The sequence below is a fragment of the Marmota marmota genome, unplaced genomic scaffold (genome assembly GCF_001458135.2).
Source record: "Marmota marmota marmota unplaced genomic scaffold, marMar, whole genome shotgun sequence".
Taxonomy (NCBI): Eukaryota; Metazoa; Chordata; class Mammalia; order Rodentia; family Sciuridae; genus Marmota; species Marmota marmota.
In genome coordinates, this window is record NW_025999977.1 from 25,547,958 (window position 1) to 25,570,210 (window position 22,253).

At 35.2% G+C, this 22,253-nt stretch overlaps 2 protein-coding genes across 6 annotated transcripts in view; one reads left to right on the forward strand and one right to left on the reverse strand.

Moving 5' to 3' along the window:
- The window catches only part of Prepl (prolyl endopeptidase like), a 34,904-nt gene extending 15,569 nt beyond the window's left edge, over window positions 1–19,335 (forward strand). For 3 of the 4 annotated variants that reach the window (XM_015479711.2, XM_015479712.2, XM_048804454.1), the window contains 11 exons: window positions 22–228; window positions 1,370–1,505; window positions 6,233–6,449; window positions 7,048–7,233; window positions 9,648–9,845; window positions 13,086–13,261; window positions 14,616–14,832; window positions 16,595–16,744; window positions 17,133–17,256; window positions 18,196–18,269; window positions 18,645–19,335. In XM_015479711.2, coding sequence (XP_015335197.1) covers window positions 22–228; window positions 1,370–1,505; window positions 6,233–6,449; window positions 7,048–7,233; window positions 9,648–9,845; window positions 13,086–13,261; window positions 14,616–14,832; window positions 16,595–16,744; window positions 17,133–17,256; window positions 18,196–18,269; window positions 18,645–18,734 — 1,775 coding nt within the window. In that variant the 3' untranslated portion in view covers window positions 18,735–19,335. The remainder of the gene's footprint in view (window positions 1–21; window positions 229–1,369; window positions 1,506–6,232; window positions 6,450–7,047; window positions 7,234–9,647; window positions 9,846–13,085; window positions 13,262–14,615; window positions 14,833–16,594; window positions 16,745–17,132; window positions 17,257–18,195; window positions 18,270–18,644) is intronic. The other variant, XM_048804453.1, reaches the window with a different exon arrangement.
- A 95-nt stretch (window positions 19,336–19,430) lies between these two features.
- Window positions 19,431–22,253, reverse strand: part of Slc3a1 (solute carrier family 3 member 1) — a 41,671-nt gene continuing 38,848 nt past the window's right edge. For both annotated transcript variants that reach the window (XM_015479713.2, XM_048804456.1), the window contains exon 11: window positions 19,431–20,043. In XM_015479713.2, coding sequence (XP_015335199.1) covers window positions 19,603–20,043 — 441 coding nt within the window. In that variant the 3' untranslated portion in view covers window positions 19,431–19,602. The remainder of the gene's footprint in view (window positions 20,044–22,253) is intronic.

Consider the following 22,253-nt stretch of genomic DNA (forward strand, 5'->3'; position numbering starts at 1 on the left):
TTCATACTTTTCTTTATACAGCAGACAATGATAATTATGAAGTTTTATTCAATTTGGAGGAACTTAAATTAGACCAGCCCTTCATTGATTGTATCAGAGTTGCTCCGGATGAGAAATATGTAGCTGCCAAGATAAGGACAGAGGATTCTGAAGCATCCATCTGTGTAGTTGTGAAGCTTAGTGATCAGCCAGTAATGGAAGCTTCTTTCCCAAATGTGTCCAGTTTTGGTAAGCCACCAACCAAATGGTCTGGGTTGAAAAGGCAAAAGTGAGAGAACTGACCATGCTTTTTAACCGTGTGTGTGTGTGTGTGTGTGTGTGTGTGTGTGTCTGTCCCTGTGTCCATAGGAAATCCATGAGCTAGGTGAGCGCTCTACTGCTGAGCCATAGCCACAACCCCTATGCTCATATTTTTAAGAGTTACAGTCAAAGTCCTAGTTGTATAGTATATTTTGATATATTAATAATTCTTTGCCAGTTTATTATGTAGAATAAATCTTTGCATTTTAACATTTTATTCAACTTTATGTGTGGATTTCTTTTTTTTTTTTTTTTTTAATTTTATGTTGTCTCATAAACCAATAGTATTGCAGCAGATGGCCAAAGTCACCACTAAGGAGCTTTGGAACATGTTGAACTAACTGATTTATAAGTGGAAGCTGTGACATTTTTAATAATAAAATCATCTTTTAGTTTAGTTTTAGTTTTCATTGCCTTCATTTTCCCCGTTGTTTTACTAAATGACTTTGCGGTGAATTGATATCATACCCTATGACATGGATTCTAAAACATATATTTTGTGTATTTTAACCTCTGAAATCAGGATGCATAATATATGATGTCTTATAATCACTATCAGCCAGGTGGCAATCATGATGTAATTGTGTGCAGACTTCCATTGACAGGTTCTGAAGAACCATCATTCAAATGTATTTAATAGTTGGAGATGTTCTAAGGCTTGAAACAACACAGAAGAGATTGAGGCATGTCATAAAGTGATCCAATATTTCTTCAGACTTAAAATTATAAATTTAAACATAATTCATCTCTGAAAGCAAATGTGATTTTATCGGTCTCTTTCCTAAATGTTGAACATTAGATCTTATTTAGAAACTTAAGTAGCATGAGACTAAACTACTTGAAAACTTAAAATCAATACAGTAGTGTTTTATTTTCTAGAAAACACTCAGGCTCATATATAACACAGGCTGGTACAGTCAAGCCTATGTTCTATTTTGATTTCTAGGGATATATACTTGCACATCTTTTCTCTTTGGCACTCAAAACTAGAATGGACCATGCTTTTTGTATTTTCTTTTTTCCTGTATGTAGGTAACTACATCTTATTCTTTCAATTACTTTCTTTCAGAATGGGTGAAGGACGAAGAAGATGAAGATGTTTTATTCTACACCTTCCAGAGGAATCTTCGCTGTCATGATGTATATCGAGCCACTTTTGGTGATAACAAACGTAATGAACGTTTTTACACAGAAAAAGACCCAAGGTACTAAATGCAGTTAAGTCCTTTTCTCCAGAATGGTTTTCCAGTTACAGAAGTACTGGTGTTGGTTGACTTGAAATGTTAATTTTTGCATAATAAGGCTATGGTGATCATTCTTTTATTAATTGTTTATGTTCAAAATCAGAGACTGGTTATCTTCAAACACAAATACATGGTAGACCTCATACATCATTTAACAGTGTAGATTGGACAATTTCTGAATAAATTTTTTAGAGGGAAAAAAAATGTAATTTAACTTCAACAAATCTATGATGGTAAAATTGATTCCCCAAAGTTACATATACTAAATCTTTAGTAGAGCCATAGAACTAATCTACAGATAGTGTGCCAAACTGACTTTATCATTTCATTTTATCTGCCCCTACTAGCCGAGATTTGGGTGCCTGTTTTGTTTGTTTGTTTGTTTATTTGTTTTTATATATACATTTTATTTTATTTTTTTATTTATTTTTGTGTGGTGTTGAGGATTGAACCCAGGGCCTGGCATGTGCAAGGCGAGCGCTCTACTGCTGAGCCATAACCCCAGCCCCTGGCTGCCAGTTTTTTAAAAAGTTGTTATTGCACATATGACTAGAAAAAAACCTCTGCCAGATGGGTTCTTTATCATATTTGTTTCTAGTACTTCAGTAGATGTATTCAAAAAAATTTTTTTTATTTTATTTTGGTGGTAGAGTGTCTCTAAAAATCATTTTCAGGCAGAATGCCTGTTAACATTCAAAATGCACTATATGTTAACTTTTCTATTTTCAAAAATTTCCAGAGCCATGTAATTTGCATATTCTAAGGAGAGAACCATTTAGATTCTAAAGGGAAGGATCTAGACAGAATTAAAGGACCTAATTTTTTTATATTTATTTTATATTTTTTATATTTATTTTTTAGAAGTAGTTGGACTCAATACCTTTATTTTGTTTATTTATTTTTTTTATGTGGTGCTGAGGATTGAACCCAGAGCCTCACTCACATGTGCTGGACAGTGCTCTACTGCTGAACCACAATCCCAGCCCTGAGGACCTGATTTTTTAAGTCACTGAAAAATAACCATTTTTCCCCAGGCCTCAAAACTTGTTTTTTCTAGTGTGAATGCTATTCATGGGTCAAGGAACCAGGAACAGGGCTAAATTAGAAAAGCACAGGAAGTGGCCAGGTCTCTGAAGCCTCTGGGTATCCAAATGCCAAAAATCTCAGTGAAGCAGGCTCAGAGTAACCCTGCATGCCATACCAAAACTTGACATCTTAGATAGTTCATGAGGAATTTTAAAAATACATCTGTAACGTTCTTAGAAATTAGTAAGTTGAAATCCAGATAGTTAAAGGTAACCTAGAATTGTGCAGCGGTAAGCAGCAAAACAGGCACCTGCTAACTGTTCATTCCTGCTCTTCCTTTGTGGTACAAAGAAGCTAAATCTTTAGGTAAGAAAGGTAATTGACTTGGAATGATCCTTTCTACTGTCTAGCAAGGAGGGTTCTGGGCTTACTTCCTTACTTCTCTACATGCTGATCACATGATTGAGCTTGGGCAAACCATCTCCTGCTCAATTTCTACATATTGTGATGGTTTACTTGGATGCTTCAAGATTTGATAATGACATTTATATATTAATTCCAAATGTCTTCCAAGATTTAGTTCTTGATTCCAGGTCTTTTTCGTCCTTTTGAGTATACATCTCTTTAAATATTTATGCAATTTTAAAAATCCATGCAAGGGCCACAGTTATGGCACAGTGGTAAAGTGCTTGCCTAGTATACATGAGGCGCTGGGTTCAATCCCTGGCACCACGTAAAAATCATATATATTTGTTTGTATATATATAAACAAAGGTATAAAAAAAAGTCTTAGTATAAAAAAAAATCCATGCAAATCATTTCAAACTCACCACTTATATATCCAAATAATATTGCAGAATGGGAAATTGGAGTTTGCTACACATGCAAGCATGCCTCTACAATTAATAATAAGAAAAAAGAAATTTAATTATTGAAACTTGAAATTTTGGAAATTATTATATAATTTTGGGGTTTTTTGTTGGTATTGGGGATTGAACTCTGGGGCACTCAACCACTGAGCCACATCCCCAGCCCTATTTTGTGTTTTATTTAGTGACAGGGTCTCACTAAGCAACTCATGCTAATGCCTTGCTTTTGCTAAGGCTTGCTTTGAAGTGATTCTTCTGTCCCAGCCTCCCAAACCACTGAGATTACAGGCATGCGCCACCATACCCAGCTGTATATTGAAAATTTTTAAATTTTAAAAGGAAAAAAAAAAATCCATCTTTTTTAAAAAAATTAAAAGAAAATATATCAAAGTACTAACAAAGGATCTTTTTTCTATTGTTCTTATCTTTCATCATAACCATTATTATTTTTTAAACAATTTGGGAAAATAAATGTACCAATAGAAGTAAATGGGGAAAAAGGAGTAGGCTCTAGTCCTTCAGGTTCTTTGCTCCTTTTTCTAAGAAACATTTTACTACAGAGCCACTTGTATTCTCACTTTCCTATAACTATATGTCTACCAAGTAATTTGTGCTTTGACTTATCATCACAAAACAATCAAATAAAATAGATAAAAATAACAAAGTGTTGGCAATAGAAAGCAAAGTATGATAGGGGACTTGCCCTACAGTCCTACACTAAAACATATGAAACTACAACAACTAAGGTAATATAAATTGTCAGACAAATAACAGTCTAGAGTATAACTCTAAAATGGACCTTTGTATGTATGAAAACTTAGATAAGAAAAGAGACATCACAGACTAATGAAAATAGTTACTATTTTGTGATGCTGTGGGAAATATTGACTATTTGGGAAAAAATAATTTTCATCATGTTGGTATATAATGTTAAGAGATTTAAAAAGTCTACTGAAAAAAAGAAACTCCCCCAAAAGAAAGAGATGAAAATATAAGTATTTTACTCAACCTTGATTGAAATATTTCCAAAGCATAAAATCACTGAATAAATTAGAATGCGGAGTGCCAGTATCCTTGCCTACCTAAAATATTAAATGCCGTAATTTTAAAAATCTAGACAACAAAATGGAGGAAAGTATTTTTATCAAAAATATGTTACTATTCTTAATTTATGAGGATAAATTTATATACATATTGGTATGTGTTTACATACCAATTTTGTGTGTGTGTGTGTGTGTATATGTGTGGTGCTAGGGATTGAACCAGAGCCTCGTGCATGTGAGGCAAGCACTCTACCAACTGAGTTATAGCCCCAGCCCTACCTACCAGGAATTTAAACTACATCTCAAATTTAATGTGGACACAGACATTGCACAAAAGAAATACGGTTGACCAAAACATGAAATACAGAAGAAATTTTACCAAAATATAAATAGGGCTTATTTCTGGAGTGGGCTTCAGAATTATCATTGTCCTTTACCTTTTTCAATATTTCAGTATAGACTGCTTTTTTTTTTTTTTTTAATTGTAGGTGGACACAATACCTTTTTTTTATTGTATATGTGGTTCTGAGGATCAAACCCAGGGCCTCACATGTGTTAGGCGAGCTCTCTACCACTGAGCCACAACCCTAGACCTAGACTGTTTTTATAATAAGAAAAATGTAAACATAACATTTAAAGCCATCTAGTGTACCAGTATGAAATAGTATAATGCCCTTAATTTGGGGTATTTTGTAAATCATAAAAATACTCATCATTAAATTAGTATTTCAGTTCCTAAAAAGGGATACTAAGGAAATAATTGTAAATGCCAGAGAAGAGGAAAGGATATTCATGAATATTCTTTCTTACAATGAAACATTAAAATCTAAATTTTAAGATTCAACCTGATAGAATATTAGACATTAATAATAGTAATCATAAATATTTAAATGTAGGGGGAAGTAGCAACATTATATGAAATAAATGCAGAATCAAAACTTACATCTGTAGTATAATTTTATCTGTTTAAAGACATCCATGAAATATAAATAAACCTTAAAAGGAAAAATGGGAAACATAAGTTCCATTAAGTTTTTAAATGTATTAGTGAGTTTGTGAGGATTTTTCTTCTTAATGTTTTATTATGTTATAAAAATTAGAAGAACAGTAAAAAAAAGAAATCTAAGATACAGAGAAAATACAAAATAAGGATACATTCTGTCTCTTTTCTTCCCTATTTCATATCTCCTCTAGAAAGTTTATTTCCTTTTCTCAGCAGAAAGCCCTAGAATCTATTAATGTCATTGAAAGATGAAGTATATAGTTTGCCTTACCATGCATCCAAATAAAGATGGATTAATGAATACATAGAAAGGTGATAAAGGAAAATGTTAGCAATGGGTATTTTCTCTACAGTTCTTTTAGCAACTTCTCTGTTTGAAAAACATTTATGATAAAAAAAAATAATTTTAAATGGCTTTGGGAGGAGAATGTGAAAAATAATAACCAATTTTTAAATTTGCAATAAGTATTCACTAAGGAATTATAAAATCTTTCTATCTGCATTACAAATAACATGTATAGGACTGGGGTTGTAGCTCAGTGGTAGAATGCTTTCCTAGCATATGTGAGCCACTGGGTTCAATCCTCAGCACCACAGGAAAAAATATAATAAAGGGCTTATGTTCATCTAAAAAAATATATAAATCATAAATAAATAATTAACATGTATATGAAATAGTAAGATAGCACCCATTTGAAATTTACTGAGCTCTCTCCTCTCTCTCTCTCTCTCTCTCTCTCTCTCTAGCTATTTTGTTTTCCTTTATCTTACAAAAGATAGTCGTTTCCTTACCATAAATATTATGAACAAGACCACTTCTGAAGTGTGGTTGATAGATGGCCTGAGCCCTTGGGACCCACCAGTACTTATCCAGAAGCGAATACATGGGGTCCTTTACTATGTTGAACACAGAGATGATGAATTGTACATTCTCACTAATGTTGGAGAGCCTACAGAATTCAAGGTAATTCTAGATTCTGACTTGTCTCCTCTCGGACTGTTAAGTGTGGCACCTCCTTCAACAGTTCTTGCTGTAAGAGTTATATGATTGTTTTGTTGACTTGTTACAAAAGTTTAGAAATTAATGCTGCCTCCCTATACATTACCAATCCCATTTCTATTCCCTTAGCATCAGTGCCTCTATATATTTTAATTGATCCCAAAGGTTAGTAAGTGAAACATTCTACACTGATTATGTTATCAAAGCTAAACCTAAGTGGCTTAAAAGAGCAAATTTATAAACTCAAGATTTTCGAGTTGGCCGTTGGGATTGTGCTCCACTAGACTCACCGATGCATCCATAATCCACTGGTTTGTCGGTGCCCTTACCTAAATGTCTGCCTCTTGGCTGTCAGCTAAGCACTGCCATATGCACTAGGTCTCACCACCCAGCAGGCTGGCCTGGTCTTATTCCCAGGGTGAAGTTCACACTTCGTTCCTGATGCAGAGCTGATTTCTTCTGCTTTTCATAAAATAGTGACAACTGGTATGGTCTAGCTTTCATCTTTGGATGCTGTATCCTTCATGTTTTATTACCTAGGTTTTTTTCTTGTTCCACACAGCTAATGAGAACAGCAGCTGATACCCCTGCTATTATGAATTGGGATTTGTTTTTCACAATGAAGAGAAATACAAAAGTTGTAGACTTGGACATGTTTAAGGATCACTGTGTTCTATTCTTGAAACACAGCAATCTGCTTTATGTTAATGTGATTGGTCTGGCTGATGATTCAGTGCGATCTCTGAAGGTATGTCTTATTTTCAAAAGACAGTGGTATTAACCAAAATACATATATGTTTAGCTTAACAGATTATCAGATTTTAAATAATATCATGTCCTTTTTCTTTTTTTTTTTCCTTTTTATGTTTTTTTTAAATTTTTATATATTTATTTTTTTAGTCATACATGACAGTAGAATGCATTTTGACATATAATACATACATGGAATGTACATACATCAATCAAATTGTCTATTCTATTCTGCTGCCCTTCCTATCCTCCCTACTCCTCCCCTCCTCTCCCATCCTTTCTCTCTATCCAATCTAATGTGACACACTTTTTTTTTCTCATTACAACATCATACATGTATTCTGTATAACAATGAAGTTGTCCTTCTGTGTCCTTTTTCTTAAAAGTAATTCTGTATACTGGATATTTATCAGGTTTATTTTAGAATTATTTGGAGGACCGTGCTTTTAATGCAGTTTTACTTAAAATACTGCCTATCAGTATGGTCTTCAGAAGTAGTTAAGTGTCATTATATTTCTCTTTCTCCATATTTCTATATGATATCTTCACAACTGTAAGTATAGCAATAACTCAGTGTCCAGCCACTGACTTCTGCTCCCAAGTCCCACATCCTTAGTCAGGCAGTGGTTATGTGCCCTGTGTTTCTGCCACTGAATGGAAATGTAAACCCATCTTATGTTGCTTTCTGACTTGTTTGTTATATTACCAGTGTTTTCTGGTTGCATTTTTTTTCCACAAAAAGAAGTTATATTAGGCAGTTGGTTATATATAATTTAAATAAATTGGGAATTTTTTTTATATTGTACTAACATCAGTTTTGTTTGGAAAAAGAGCAGTGCTAAATGGAAGGTGCCATTCCTTTCCACGGGCATTTCATGTGCTGCTGATCAATTCTGGGATCCAGCCCATGACAGGGACTACCTACTATTTTCTTTCAGCATGTTATGTCTGAAGAATTCTTTGAATTAAATGCTGTCAGAGTGCTAGAAACAAACTTGTTTCTGTCAAATATATATGGAATGTCTGCCTATCACCTGGCCAATATATATTTGGGTACTGTCTATTAATATAAACAGATTCACTGCAGGCTTATCTCAGTAGGCTAGTGATAGTTAAAACTTACTTTTGTATTATCTGGTCAAACTTTATAAAGTCCATTGGAGCATTTTTGGTCATGATTAGAATTATAATCTTGGTGCCAGTTAGTTTAAAACTAAGACAGCTTAATACACGCATCATATGGAAATGGTCCTAAAGTCCCGCCCGAAACAGAAAACCTTGTGTTTCTGTGGACTAAGGAACCCTGTACCGACACTCTGATGCCTGGTTATGACATTTGCAGTATTGCTTTTTTCTGTAATCCTCAATCTTAGAGGATAAGTCAGGAACTTTTAGACATTGCAAATGCATGTACTTAGTAGTGTTTCACAAATAGATTCTTTGGATTAATTAAAAGAAATTTGCTTGGTGAACATAAATTCTTCATGTATAGATTCTGCAGGTTAAATAGTGTGCTTTTTATTCACACATCCCCCATCTACCCTTTTTCAGTAATGCCTGCCAATGATGTTGCTGTGCCAAGACCTCTGATTTTCTAAGGAATTTGCTCTTTCTACAATTACTCAGGAAAAGAAAGGCAATTTTCTTTTAACGTTCTGACTCTTAGTACCTTTTCTAACGCTCCGTCAACCTGCTTACCAGAGTTCTTTAAAAGGTGTAAGTGGAATGTTAGTGGAAGGCTTGAAGCTGGACCCTGCTGATCCAAGAGAATAAATTTTGATTCCTTTCCTTTTTTCTTAAAGTTAAGAATCTTAAGCATAATAGCTGTGAGTCTCTCAGAGTAGATGTGCGTGGAAGGGTTTTGTTCTGCACAATGGTTAGCCTGGAAGCTAAAGTTAGAAACAAATTGTAAATGCTTTAGTGCTGCTGAGCCCGTTTGTAGCCCTGGAATAATAACTGTCATCGCTGGGCTGTCCAGGCAGCAGGCTAAGGACTGGTGGAAAATTATGCAAAACACACCTGTGAGGGATTTTGTGTTTGTGAGAATGGCTATTGCTGGGTTCTGGAATTACTGTTTCATTTGCTCTTAATTCTCTTAATTCTTAATCATTCTGCTATTTTACTGCCCAATTTTACATCCTCAAATAAACTTCTGTGTTAAAGGAGATTTCTCATATATAAATCATATATAAACCTTTCCTATAATTTTTCCTTATTTTATTGGTCATTAATATAGAGTTTTGATTTTTACTTGAAACATATTTTGTTGTGGTGATGTAATTCTTAAATGAAACTTGTGGTGACAGAAAGTAAATTAGATGTCCACATCATCTTATTTGAGGCTGACTCAGAAACTTAATTAGTGATACTTAGTATAGAAATAGAGTGAAAATAACTGTTTTATTCCTTTAGCTCCCTCCTTGGGCCTGTGGATTCATCATGGATACAAATTCTGACCCAAAGAACTGCCCCTTTCAACTCTGCTCTCCAATAAGACCCCCAAAATATTACACATATAAGTTTGCAGAAGGCAAACTGTTTGAGGAAACTGGGCATGAGGACCCAATTACAAAAACTAGTCGTGTTTTACGTCTAGAAGCCAAAAGCAAGGTAGGTCTTTTAGAATCAACTTTCAGCTCCTCTTTATTAAAAGCATACTGTGCAGTTTCTGGAATTACATCAACACCAATTGATCTTTTCAACCACAGTAAGGCTCAAATGATTTTAGGGAATACATAGATTGTTTTTTAACTTTAATGCTCATGTCTTCATTTTAACATGAATTAAAAAATTTATTGGTAGCATGTTAAACCCTTTATCTCAAGTGTTGTTTTTGTTTGAATTTAAAAAGTTGAGTTAAAGAAAACTTTAAGTAAATAAGGTTGGTTTGCAGTTATGGCATTAATTATGAAGGTATGGTAGCAGCTGACTGGGGTGAACTAGACAAATATAGTTGCTGCTAGGGGAGAAACAGTGCTAAATGGAAGGTGCCATTCCTTTCCATGGGCATTTCATGGAACTTAAATCTAACAAGAAAGATGCCAGAGGTTGAATAAATAATTACTAATAACACTGATTGCTGCAAAGGAAGATGTACTGAATGCAGTGAAATCTTATGGCTAAGGGCGATTAGCTAGTTTGCAGAGATCAGGAAAGCCTTCTCTGAGGAATATTGTCCCAGATAAGACTTCTGGGATGACTAAGTAAGCTAGAAAGGGGCAAAAGATCTCATTTTCTGTAAAGCGCAGAGTGTGTGGAGAAATGATACAATTCAAGAAGTGTAAAAAAAAACGAAAGAAGTGTAGACTGGATATTGTGATACATACCTGTAATCGCAGCTACTAGGGAGGCCGAGGCAGGAGAATCACAAGTTCAAGGCCAACCGGAGCAAGTCAGCAAGACTCTGTCTCAAAATAAAACATAAAAAGAATTGGAGATGTAGATCTATGGCATAGCACTTCCTGGGTTTAATCCCCAGTACCACACACAAAAAGAAGTATAAAGGAGGATAGAAAAGACAAAATAGAGGAGAAAAGATTACTAAGGACAGCATTAGAGAGAGAGAAGAAATTTAAAAGGAAATAAGAAGCAGGGCAACACACTCCTATAATCCCAGCTACTCGGGCTAAAGCTAGAGGACTGCAAATTTGAGGCCAACCTTAGCAATATAATGCTTCACATTATAAAGGCTAGAGAAGTAGCTCACTAATGGAATGCCCTGGGTTCTATCCATAATACCACAAGAGGGAAAAAAGGAAATAACAAATCCATATTCAAGGTATAGGCAAAATACAGAATTTACAAATTGATGCAAATAATAAACTAACTTTGAATTTAAGGAATTTTCAGACCTTAGCATATCATATTTCAAGTGATTTCATGTATTCTAACAAAGAATAGATTGTAACAGACCTTTTTTCCTTATGAATTTTTTTTCTTTAATCCATTGTTTTCTTTTAATATTTTAAGCAAATATTAATCTTATTTTCAAATTGCAGAAGCAAAATATTGTTAGAATAAATGCAAAATACAGAATGTACAGTGTTTACTACTTTTCAGTCCTATTTGCTGCATTTCTTAGAAAAAATTGTTGTTAACCATTTAGTTAAATGCCTTCAGTTGTTTTTTGGTTGGTTTGTGTGTCATCAAGATAAATACTTTTAGGTTTTGTTTAGTTTTACAAATATGAGATTATAGCAGTCTGCCAAAATGTTGTTAATTACCCCAAATGGAAAGAACAGTTAACCTAAGTTCTTGTAGAGTCAAGGGTTTCTTCAGGCATTAGGGGAGAAGCAGTGCTAAATGGAAGGTGCCATTCCTTTCCACGGGCATTTCATGTGCTGCTGATCAATTCTGGGATCCAGCCCATGACAGGGACTACCTACTATTTTTATCTCTTCCTTTTCACAAGTTCTCAATCAGCAATTTTTTCTGATTATATAATTGAAGTTGTGGAAAAGGCAGAGGGATGGAAAGACCAAGATTTTTTTTTTTTATATAAATTAGTCTATATCAAGATTTATAATATAGCCAAGCATGGTGACACACCTGTAATCTCAGCAGCTCCAGAGGCTGAGGCAGGAGGATTGAGAGTTCAAAGCCAGCCTTGGCAACAAGGCGCTAAGCAACTCAGTTAGACCTTGCCTCTAAAATGAAATATAAAAAAGGGCTGAGAATGTGGCTTAGTGATTAAGTGCCCTGAGTTCAATCCCCGCCCCCCCAAAAAAAAAGATTTATAAGAATGAATCTTACTGAAGAGTGAAAATTCACTTGGGCTGTCACAATCGAATAGTAGTCTGAAAAGAATGAGATTTCCTGCCAATTTGATGACACTCTACTTATTGTCCTACATTGAAGTTTTCAAAATGAAGATGAAAAAAATAGGGTAAGTGACTTGGTTATATTATTTTCCATATGGAAATTCATGCTTTTCTATTAATATTTTTTTTGCATTTTTCTTCTGTGATTATATTAGCTTATTAAATAAAGTACTGCACACTTCAGTAGGGCAGTTATTATATCTATTCCTTTATTTTACACCTTTATTTTATTTTATGTGTTGCTGAGGATCGAACCCAGTGACTCACAGGTGCTAGGCAAGCACTCTACCACTGAGCTACAGCCCCAGCCCTTCTCCATCCTTTTTTATGAGGAAGATCAAAAGTAGTTCCATTATTTGCATTATTTCTGCCCAAAGGGTTATGGTCATCTGGGGTTGATGAGTTTAAGCTACATAGGGGAATATTAGATGATCTAAAAGCTACTTAACTGTTAAATTTTATGAAATTTACTTTAAGCCCTTAAATTTTTTTTTAATAAAGATAAATAGGGATTTGAAGAGGATGTGAGTGGCTGTCAGTAGTGTCAGTTCTAATGGTTTAGAATTTTGCTCATAGAGGATGGGAAAATGATAAAGACTTTTGGTCACCTTATTTGTAAATATGCAAAGATGAGAAATTCCTTAGGCATAGGAAGAATTTTGTACTAGGATTTCCAAACTTAATAGGTATTTTGGCTTGCTCTGAAAGAAAGAAATTACAGTAATATTAAGTAATAAGGAACGCTTTTAAAAAGTCACTTCACTGTTATAGAAAGCTGTGTTTAATAAAAGGTTTTCAAACCAGTCTTGCTGTTCTTTTCTAAATTTAATACAGTAGGTCAGGCTACTGAAACCAAGAACTGTGATATATTTTTAGAGATCATAACTCTTCTTATTTTAAATAAATTTTATATTCAACACCAATAAATAGCACATAAGGGGGTGAAAGTACATTTCAGCTTATTTTAAAGTAGGGGTAACACTGCTTTAAAAGTCACTTCTTTACATATATAGTTATTCTTTATTTCCAGGATGGAAAATTAGTGCCAATGACTATTTTCCACAAAACGGACTCTGAGGATTTACAGAAGAAACCTCTCCTGGTACATGTATATGGAGCTTATGGAATGGATTTGAAAATGAATTTCAGACCTGAGAGGAGGGTCTTGGTAGATGATGGATGGATATTAGCATATTGCCATGTTAGGTAAGTCAGCACACCTAGCATGAGAGTTCCAAAACGTGGTAACATATCTAAAATAACAATATATTGGGGAGCAAAAACTTTCTCTTTTGTAGTGTTAGTTATATATACTCCTAAATCCTGTGCTCCGTAGAATTTGATTCAGTAACAGATTATATGAACCAAAGAGCAAAAGGACAGGCTTTGGAGATTCTTGAATATATGTATCAGTCTCTGTACATGGTTACATTATTATTTCCATCTGATTTCCTGGAGTTTAGGTTTTTTTTAAACAGCCTTGTATATCAGACTTTTCCAATCTAACTTCCATTTTATTTTAGTTGTATTCAAGACAAAAATATATTACATGTATGTATGTGTGTATGTGTGTGTGTATATATATATAATTTGGTACCAAGGATTAAACCCAGGGACACTTAACCACTGAGCCATATCCCCATCCCTATTTATCTATTTAGAGAAGGTCTCATCAAATTGATTAAGGCCTCACTAGATGCTGCGACTGACTTTGAGCTTGTGATGCTCCTGCTTTAGCCTCCTGAATCAGTAGGATTACAGGCATATACCACCATATAACACAAATATAATTTTTTTTCTGCTAAAAGTCCTTCCCACTTCATCTCCAGAACAACATCCAGATTCCTCAGTTTAATGCTGTCAATGATTTGGCTTATCTCTAGCGGCATCTATCATGTCCTTTCAAATTACATGCTCTGCCACCTCCTTGCCCTTCTACATGTTGTATCTTTTCTGTCTTGAGGCCTTTCTAAAAACTCATATTCTTCTTTCACATTACTCCTAATGTGAAGGATGGAATGTTCTTTCCTCTGCTCTGTGATACCTAAGTACACTGTTACAGCAGTGACCACAATGCTTATAGTAACTTTTTCTTCACAAAATTTGATCTCCGTGGGGATGTTTTCTTGTTTATAAGGTTGGCAGGCACTTAGACAACCTCTGATAAGTAGTAGACAGGCACTCAAAACTTATTTATTGGATCAGTCTTTTGTTGTCCATGTTAGAGGTTATTAAGTTTTTTCTCTGAAGAACTAGATAGTGACATGGGAACATAGCTCAGTGTTAGAGGATAACCGGGTTCCTCCACTTGATCCCCAAAACCACACACACCAAAAAAAACTGCATAGTAAACATTTTAGGCCTCACAGGCTGCACACTATCTCTGTTACATCCTCCTACTTATTTTCTCCCTAGCCTTTAAAAATGTAGAAACAGTTCTTAGCTGGAGATCCATTAAAAAAAATAAATAAAAACGGGCTTCCAATCATAATTTGCTGACCTCTACCTACATCTGTATCATTTTTTTTCTACTAAAATTTTTTTCGCCCTTTAATTTCAGGGGTGGTGGTGAGTTGGGCCTCCAGTGGCATGCTGACGGCCGACTAACTAAAAAACTCAATGGCCTTGCTGACTTAGAGGCTTGCATTAAGACGCTTCATGGCCAAGGCTTTTCTCAGCCAAGTCTAACAACCCTGACTGCTTTCAGTGCTGGAGGGGTGCTTGTGGGAGCATTGTGTAATTCTAGTCCAGAGATCCTGAGAGCTGTGACTTTGGAGGTAAGTACACTCTGCTTACAAAATGCAGGCCTGAGTCATAGACTCAGAAAGAAAAAAAAAAAATTCTGTTATGGTTTTACCACAGCCTCGGAATGTAACAAAGCTTTTCAGTTTAAACAAAATTGTAGATCTAGGAAAACTTCTAAAATAATTTTAATCACAGTATTTACTCTGTACATATTATTCTCTGACAGTGTTCTTTACGAATTTGTAAGGATTCCACTAAAAGGTTAGTGGCTGTTCCCATTGACCATTTTCTCTTTGTCTGAGTATTTAGAATTTGTGGGGAAAAGATGAAGCATCTGTGCCTCACAGTTCCACAAGGGGGTGGGGTATCTCTGACCAAATGCTGTGTACCCTGTGACTCATACTAGTCAGTTCAACACACTGCCCATCAACATTTTAGTACTGATTTTAAGGGCTATTTTTACATACTACATTCTTAATGGTCTTTGAGGTATAGTTTTCCTGTACTTTAGTTGAAATACTCTGTTCTGAAAATGCTCTGCTGTCTTAATGTTCAGAATTATTAAGCTATATTATAGCTATTTGATTTTACCTCTATCATTCTCCTGTTTCCTAGTTACTCTGGAAAATAATGACTGGAATGGTGAAACTAAATTATTTTCAGGGTTTTTCAGTGTTGTATTGAGAGCGAAAGGTATACAGTGTGGGCTTATTGTAAATAAATAAATTTTAAATAGCCCTAATCCATGAATCTATTTTAAAAGTTCTTTCTTTTTTTCTTTTTGGCATTGCTGGGGATAAAACCCAGGGCCACGTGCACATTAGACAAGTGCTTTACAACTGAGCTATACTCCCAGCCCCTATAAATCTGTTTAAAAAATACACAGCTACACTAAATTATGGGGGCAAGGGGCTATCCCCAAAGATAGTAATAGCAGAATCATTTACAATATAAAGAAAATGGTACTAACCTTTATTTTTAGATATTAGAAAGGACACCATCAGAAATATATGTGTATAGGGATTTATCCCAGGTTGCTTATCCTAGTGAAGAATTAGAGATAGCCTAAAACATCCAACAGTGGAGGATTCATGTATGAGTCAAAGTTCTTAATAACAAGCACCAAAAACTCTGATTCAAGCAGAAAGGGGTTTTATCAAATGGTGTTAGGTCAGAGTATGTGTGTTCAGAACCAGTGTCAGAGGCTGCCGGGCAGATACAGAACTGCCCAACAGAGTTGCCACTATTGCCACTATTGCCACTGCCAAGCACAAATCACCTCCCGCTAACAGTGCAGCTTCTACAAACTGGAGACAATGTCACAGTTTTGCAAAGAAATTCACCGTGATCAGCACTTCTTTAAATCATGGACTTTCCAGAGTCTGGAGCACATGTCTGTGACACCTATGTAATTTGCTACTCTTAAGCTTCAGGGGAAAAGAAAGAGATACATCTAATATCTCTACAGTGAGAGACAGGTTGTGTCCAATAAGGTTGGCATTTTTCCAAATGCAGGAAAAGCATTCAGAGACTCAGCAGCCAACAGGAATTAGAGATGAGCCCACTAGCTGTGGTGACTGGTAATAAGAGAAAAAGCTGAAAAGCATGTAAACCAAGGAGTCAGTGGTCGTTTTCTCTTACCTTGGATATTTTCCAGATTTTCTGGGAATCTACATGGCTTCTTGAGATATATTCTCTTGTGTCAGTATGCATATTTTTAAAGTAATATTTTTCTGAAACTTACATTGCCAACTCCTTAGATGAAAAAGAAGTTTCTTTGGCTTTTTTTATTAGGCACCTTTCTTGGATGTTCTCAACACTATGATGGACACTACACTCCCTCTGACATTAGAAGAACTAGAAGAGTGGGGGAATCCTTCATCTGATGAAAAGCACAAGAACTACATAAAACGTTACTGCCCCTATCAAAATATTAAACCTCAGGTAGGAAAAATGTGGTTGCCATATACTGTCCTGACGTAATAGAGAAAGTAAAGGGATGCTTACCTGTGATGAGGCAGGAGTAGGCAGGGGTTTTAGAGATGTCTCCACTGTGATACCCAAACATCTTTCAGCACCATTGTGTTCATGCTCCGTCTTTTCAGTTTAATACTTCAGGAAAATAATTATTATACCTTAATTACTAGATGAGATGAAGTTATGATCTCTTCAGACAAGAATAAGTTAGGTAACAAATAGGCTCGCTCAAGAATATTAAATGAGAAAAAACCTCTAACACTTGGGAAAAAATTGGAGGCAATTATTTTTTCATGATCTAATGGAAGAGACCATAGGAGTAATGTGAACTCTTCATACGTGTATTTTCTTTTAGCATTATCCTTCGATTCACATCACAGCTTATGAAAACGATGAACGTGTACCTCTGAAAGGAATTGTTAACTATACTGAGAAACTGAAGGAAGCCGTCATGGAGCATACTAAGGACACAGGTGAAGGTAGGAGACTCCAGGACCTAGGGAATGTGGCTAGATGGACTAGAACCTTTAGCATACAGAGTACATCTCAAGCTTCAGACCAAATCATCAGACCATGATTGAGGACAAATCATTTTTTTCTGTTGACTACACAGCTAAAGTGTATATAATAGTCTCACCTCTTTTCAAAGGACAAAAAGAAAAAGTAAATTTAAATATCAACTGTAAACTTAGAAATGTACTCTCATGCAATTATTTATTCATTTAAAGATATCCATTGAGATATTATTCTTGGGAATCTGTGAAAGATTCTGAGAGTTTTGCTTTGGAGCTTCAGTGCCTAAACTAGCTGTTTAGTTTCTTCTAGATGTTCTTTTCATTTTTATTAAATAAGAACTTTTCCTTTTTGCCTTGAAATTGCATGCCAAGACATGCCAAGGGAACCTACCTATAAGTCAGTGTCTCTCCATTTCACAGAGCTGCTGACTCCCTCCTCAGTCACATCTTTCTCCATATGGTGCCACGGCCCCTCCATCCAGCTATCTTAGCCCCTGGGTCTCTTCCCACTTGCCCTAATTCAGAAACTTGTCTTCTACTGCTTGCCCCTCCCCTCTCTTTGGTGGTGATTATGGTAGTTTTGCCCTTATTCCTTTGCTATTATTTGAATAAAGTACTTAAAAGAGAAGAAATGGGTCTCACCAGTCTGTAAACCCAGTGGCTTGGGAGGCTGGGACAGGGGGATCGTGACTTCAAAGCCAGCCTCAGAAACTTAGTGAGGCCCTCAGCAACTCAGTAAGACCCTGGCTCTAAATAAAATAGACAAAAGGGCTGGGGATGTGGCTCAGCAGTTAAGCACCCCTGAGTTCAATCCCTGGTACAAAAAAAAAAAAAAAGGAAAGAAAGAAATGTGTCTCAATCTTCTAAAGACTTCCTAATTGTTTGATGTGTTAACTCTTTCAGGCTATCAGGCCCCCAATATTATTTTAGATATTCAGCCTGGAGGAAATCATGTGATTGAAGATTCTCACAAAAAGGTATGTTCTATAGCCCTTCTCATAGCCACAGAGAAGTATATATTCAAAGTTTTCAGTGGTTATAACAGGGTTTATGACAGAGCTACTTCACAAGTGTCAGGTCTAGCTGAGACCCAGGAGGGGGAGGGGGGAGGGTGGGTCACTGAGTCAAGCAAGAGAAAAGGTTCTCTCCTGTACTTGATGAAGGAGCTCTGTTAAAGAAGGTAATTGAATCCTGATCATTGGAAGCCTCTGTCTCCATCCCAAATAGAAGTATTCCTGCCATAAATTGCTGGCTTGAGGGTTAGGTGAAGATGGATAAACCAAGAAAGAATCACAACACTGGAATTTTACCACAAAATCCTTCTATCTAATATTAAAATGTGTTTCTTTTAGATTACAGCCCAGATTAAATTCCTATATGAGGAACTTGGACTTGACAGCACCAGTGTTTTCGAGGATCTTAAGAAATACCTGAAATTCTGAAATGTTACATTCAACGGGGAATTGGAAACACACTGAAATATTTCATAGTCTTATTTCCAAATTGGGTTATTAGCAAAAGTGAGATTTTAAGTTACTAGGTGATTTTTTTTAAAGTTGCTTCTCCATCCAGATTTTGCGAAGTCTGTATTACAGTTGCTATACTGTTCTCTTCCACTGGTGTACATGCCTGTTAGCATAGGGAAAGCAGTTTTTAAACCATGTTCCTTAAAAAGACATGGAGAAAAGAATGAGGAAGGGGCTGGGGTTGTGGCTCAGCGGTAGAACGCTCATCTAACACATGTGAGGCCCTGGGTTCCATCCTCAGCACCACATAAAAATAATAAATAAATTAAATAAAGTTATTGTGTCCAACCACTTCTAAAAAGAATGAGGAAAAGAGTGGAGGCTGTAGAATCCCAGGCCTCCCTTCCAATCAGCACTTTGTTCTTATCTGTTTTACTAGGATTTTCTTTGAACAGTTTACAAATCGATGTCCTTCCTCTTTGTTAGTAAATATTTATAGACATTAGGACATTGAATCTTTCTTCTAGTTTCTTTGAATACATTTTAATAAAAAAGCTAAACATTTTTGTCATTTAAATGCTTTAGAGCTTTCAAATAATCTTAGGATTGACAGTGTTCTAATCATTGCTTATCAGTGTTATCTCAAAGTTAAAAGTTTCTACAACAACAATCTTCTTTTAAACATTTTATTATTATTTCAAACATTTGAGAACCTTTCCTAAAATAGTTACATTCAAGCTACCGAAATATCTTAAGAATTAGATGAAGTTTACCCAGCAGCATGCTATACATGAAGTTACAACACAACCAAATACCAGTGTCCCCATCTCTTTCATAGAAGTTCCTAACATAAGCTGTACAATATGTTTAACACACTAGAATAGCATGCTCGATTGGAAACAAAGCATTTATCTCTGAAAGCAGTTTGATGATGAAAGAGGTTCTTCGTGTTGTGTTCCAGGATGACTCCATCTCCCTTCTCCAGAAAAACTCCATGTGTTTCAACTTCACTGCCTTTGGAGGTAGAATTGGTACTTAATTTTATTCTCAGTCTTGTAGGAAGACCTGAAATCATTTCCTGTAGATTTAGCTGTGTTGATTCTCCGAAATTCAGAACCACAATAAAGACTTTGTCTATGCCATCCAGCTCTCTTGTGTACACAACAGAGTGACTGTCATTCCTCAAAAGGCAAAACCAGCCCCTGCTGAAGAGCAACTCATTGGAATGGAGTAGACTTAATTCTTGATATAATTTCAAGGCTGAACTGGGCTGAGTCTTTTGGACCTATTTTTTAAAAAGAACACTTACATAAATGGTTGATTACAAGAATTTTTAAAAATATTTTATTATCTAAAGGAATTATTTCCCCCAAAACTTACTTTATTTTTCCCTTAAAATAACTGCCAAATTATAAGCATTAATAAGTACATAAGAATAGTTTATATAAAAGCCAATCAAAGTTACAAAATTCAGGTTTTGAGCTTAACTGGGAGCTGCTGCTGTGCTCCATCTTAAAACTGTTGCAGAAACACTTTGACTCCACTCAAGATTTCCGAACAAATGTCCATGTCTAAGTTAATGATACTGAACTTGCCTAAATGAAGTTACTCTATCTGTATTATAACTGCCAAACGCCTGGGAGAGAAAAAAAGCCATTAAGGCAATGGATTTAGAACTTCTGATGAATTAGGGCTTATTTATCCTCTCTTGTGGGATCACATAAGTTGCTACTGTGCAGAGATCATTGTAACTTCAGCAGATGTGGTTCTTGCATAACTAATGATAGAACAGAAAATTACACATTCACACACACATAAATCTGCCTAAACTGAAAGTTAACTAATGTAAATTTTTTTTTAACAGTAAAAGGCAGTATAAGTCTATTAAAGATTTAGGTTTATGTTACAACTATATAAAACATATATAATTCAATGTACCTTTCTTGCTTTTTTCCCATTTAACATTTTAAGCATTTTCCTATCATTATATAACCTCCATAATATCATTTTAATATTTGCATTTCCAATATTTTCTTATAATTTCACTCCCCTCTCCCAACTTTTAGGAATATTTATTTAGGATAGATTACCAGAAGATAATTACTATGTCAAAGAGTATGGACATCCAATACATAATGCCAAATTATTCTTCATAAGAGCTGTTGCCAAATCAACAATGTTCATTTCATTGTACTGTTGCCAGCCATGTTTTCTGGGGTGGTGGTGGTTACCGTTGTTATTGTTGTTTAGGGGTGGGTGCTTATTATGTGTCTTAAATTAATATCTCATGGGTGTTTGGGGGAAAAAAAGTGTATTCTTTGTTTATCAGGTACAAAAGTATTTATGGTACATGTATATGACTTGTCAAAGTTATTACTAACATTTTCTGTAGCTGTAGGTAATGCATGAAAAGCATAGTTCAGTGCCGCTCACATAAGAAGTGCTCAGTGTCAGCTACTATTTTTATCTAATTTGAAATCTCTTTCTGTAATTATAGATTTGTCAATTTTCTCTTTGCATTTCTCAGAGTATTTGTTTTTTATATTTTGAAGCTACTGTTACATAAAGATTCATAATTTTTAGTGGACTGTTATTGTTTTTCAATTTGTGGAAATTGATTGCCTTTGTCTCATAATGCTTTTCATATTGAATTCTATTTTGTCTGCTATTAAATATTTCCAAACCTGCTTTTCATATCTTCATTTTTTGACTAGAGAAATGCATGCACACAGTATAAAACTCAAGTACAAGACCAATGTATACAATGAAAAGGTTTTCTTCCATTATTGCCTAGCTTCCGAGCTTCCCTCCCAGACATTATTAACTGTTTGTAGTCTTTCATTTTTAATGTATCATATGAAATAATTCTGTGCCTATGCAATCATAGGTTGACATTTTTTTCTTTACATAACTGGTGGCATGTTACTTTCTATACTATTTAATACATATTAGAAACGGTCTCAGATCACTGCAACTATTCTCATATTCTCATTTTAAAAGCTACATACTAGTCCCATAATTGATTAAACTGGTTTCTATTGATAAAATATTTAAATCATTCTAGAGTACTCTGCTATTACAAACAATGCTTCATTCAAGATCCTTACATATTTCTCATTTTGCACGTGTGCAAATGAGGCACAAATACCTAAGAATAGAAAGATTAGGTTAAAAAATACATTTTTGGCTGAGCATAATCCCAGCAGCTCATGAGGCTGAGGCAGGAGGATCACAAGTTCAAAGCCAGCCTCAGCAACTTAGCTAGGCCCTGAGCAACTCACTGAGACTCTGTCTCTAAATAAAATATTTTAAAAAGTACTAGGGGGGCTGAGGACATAGCTCAATTGGTAGAGTGCTTGCTTTGCCCTGGGTTCAATCCCCAGCATCAGAAAGAAGAAAAAAAGGGCAGGGGATGTGGCTCAGTGGTTAAGTACCCCAGGGTTCAATCCCCTGTACTCAAAAAATATGTATTTATTTAAATAATACATTTAAAAT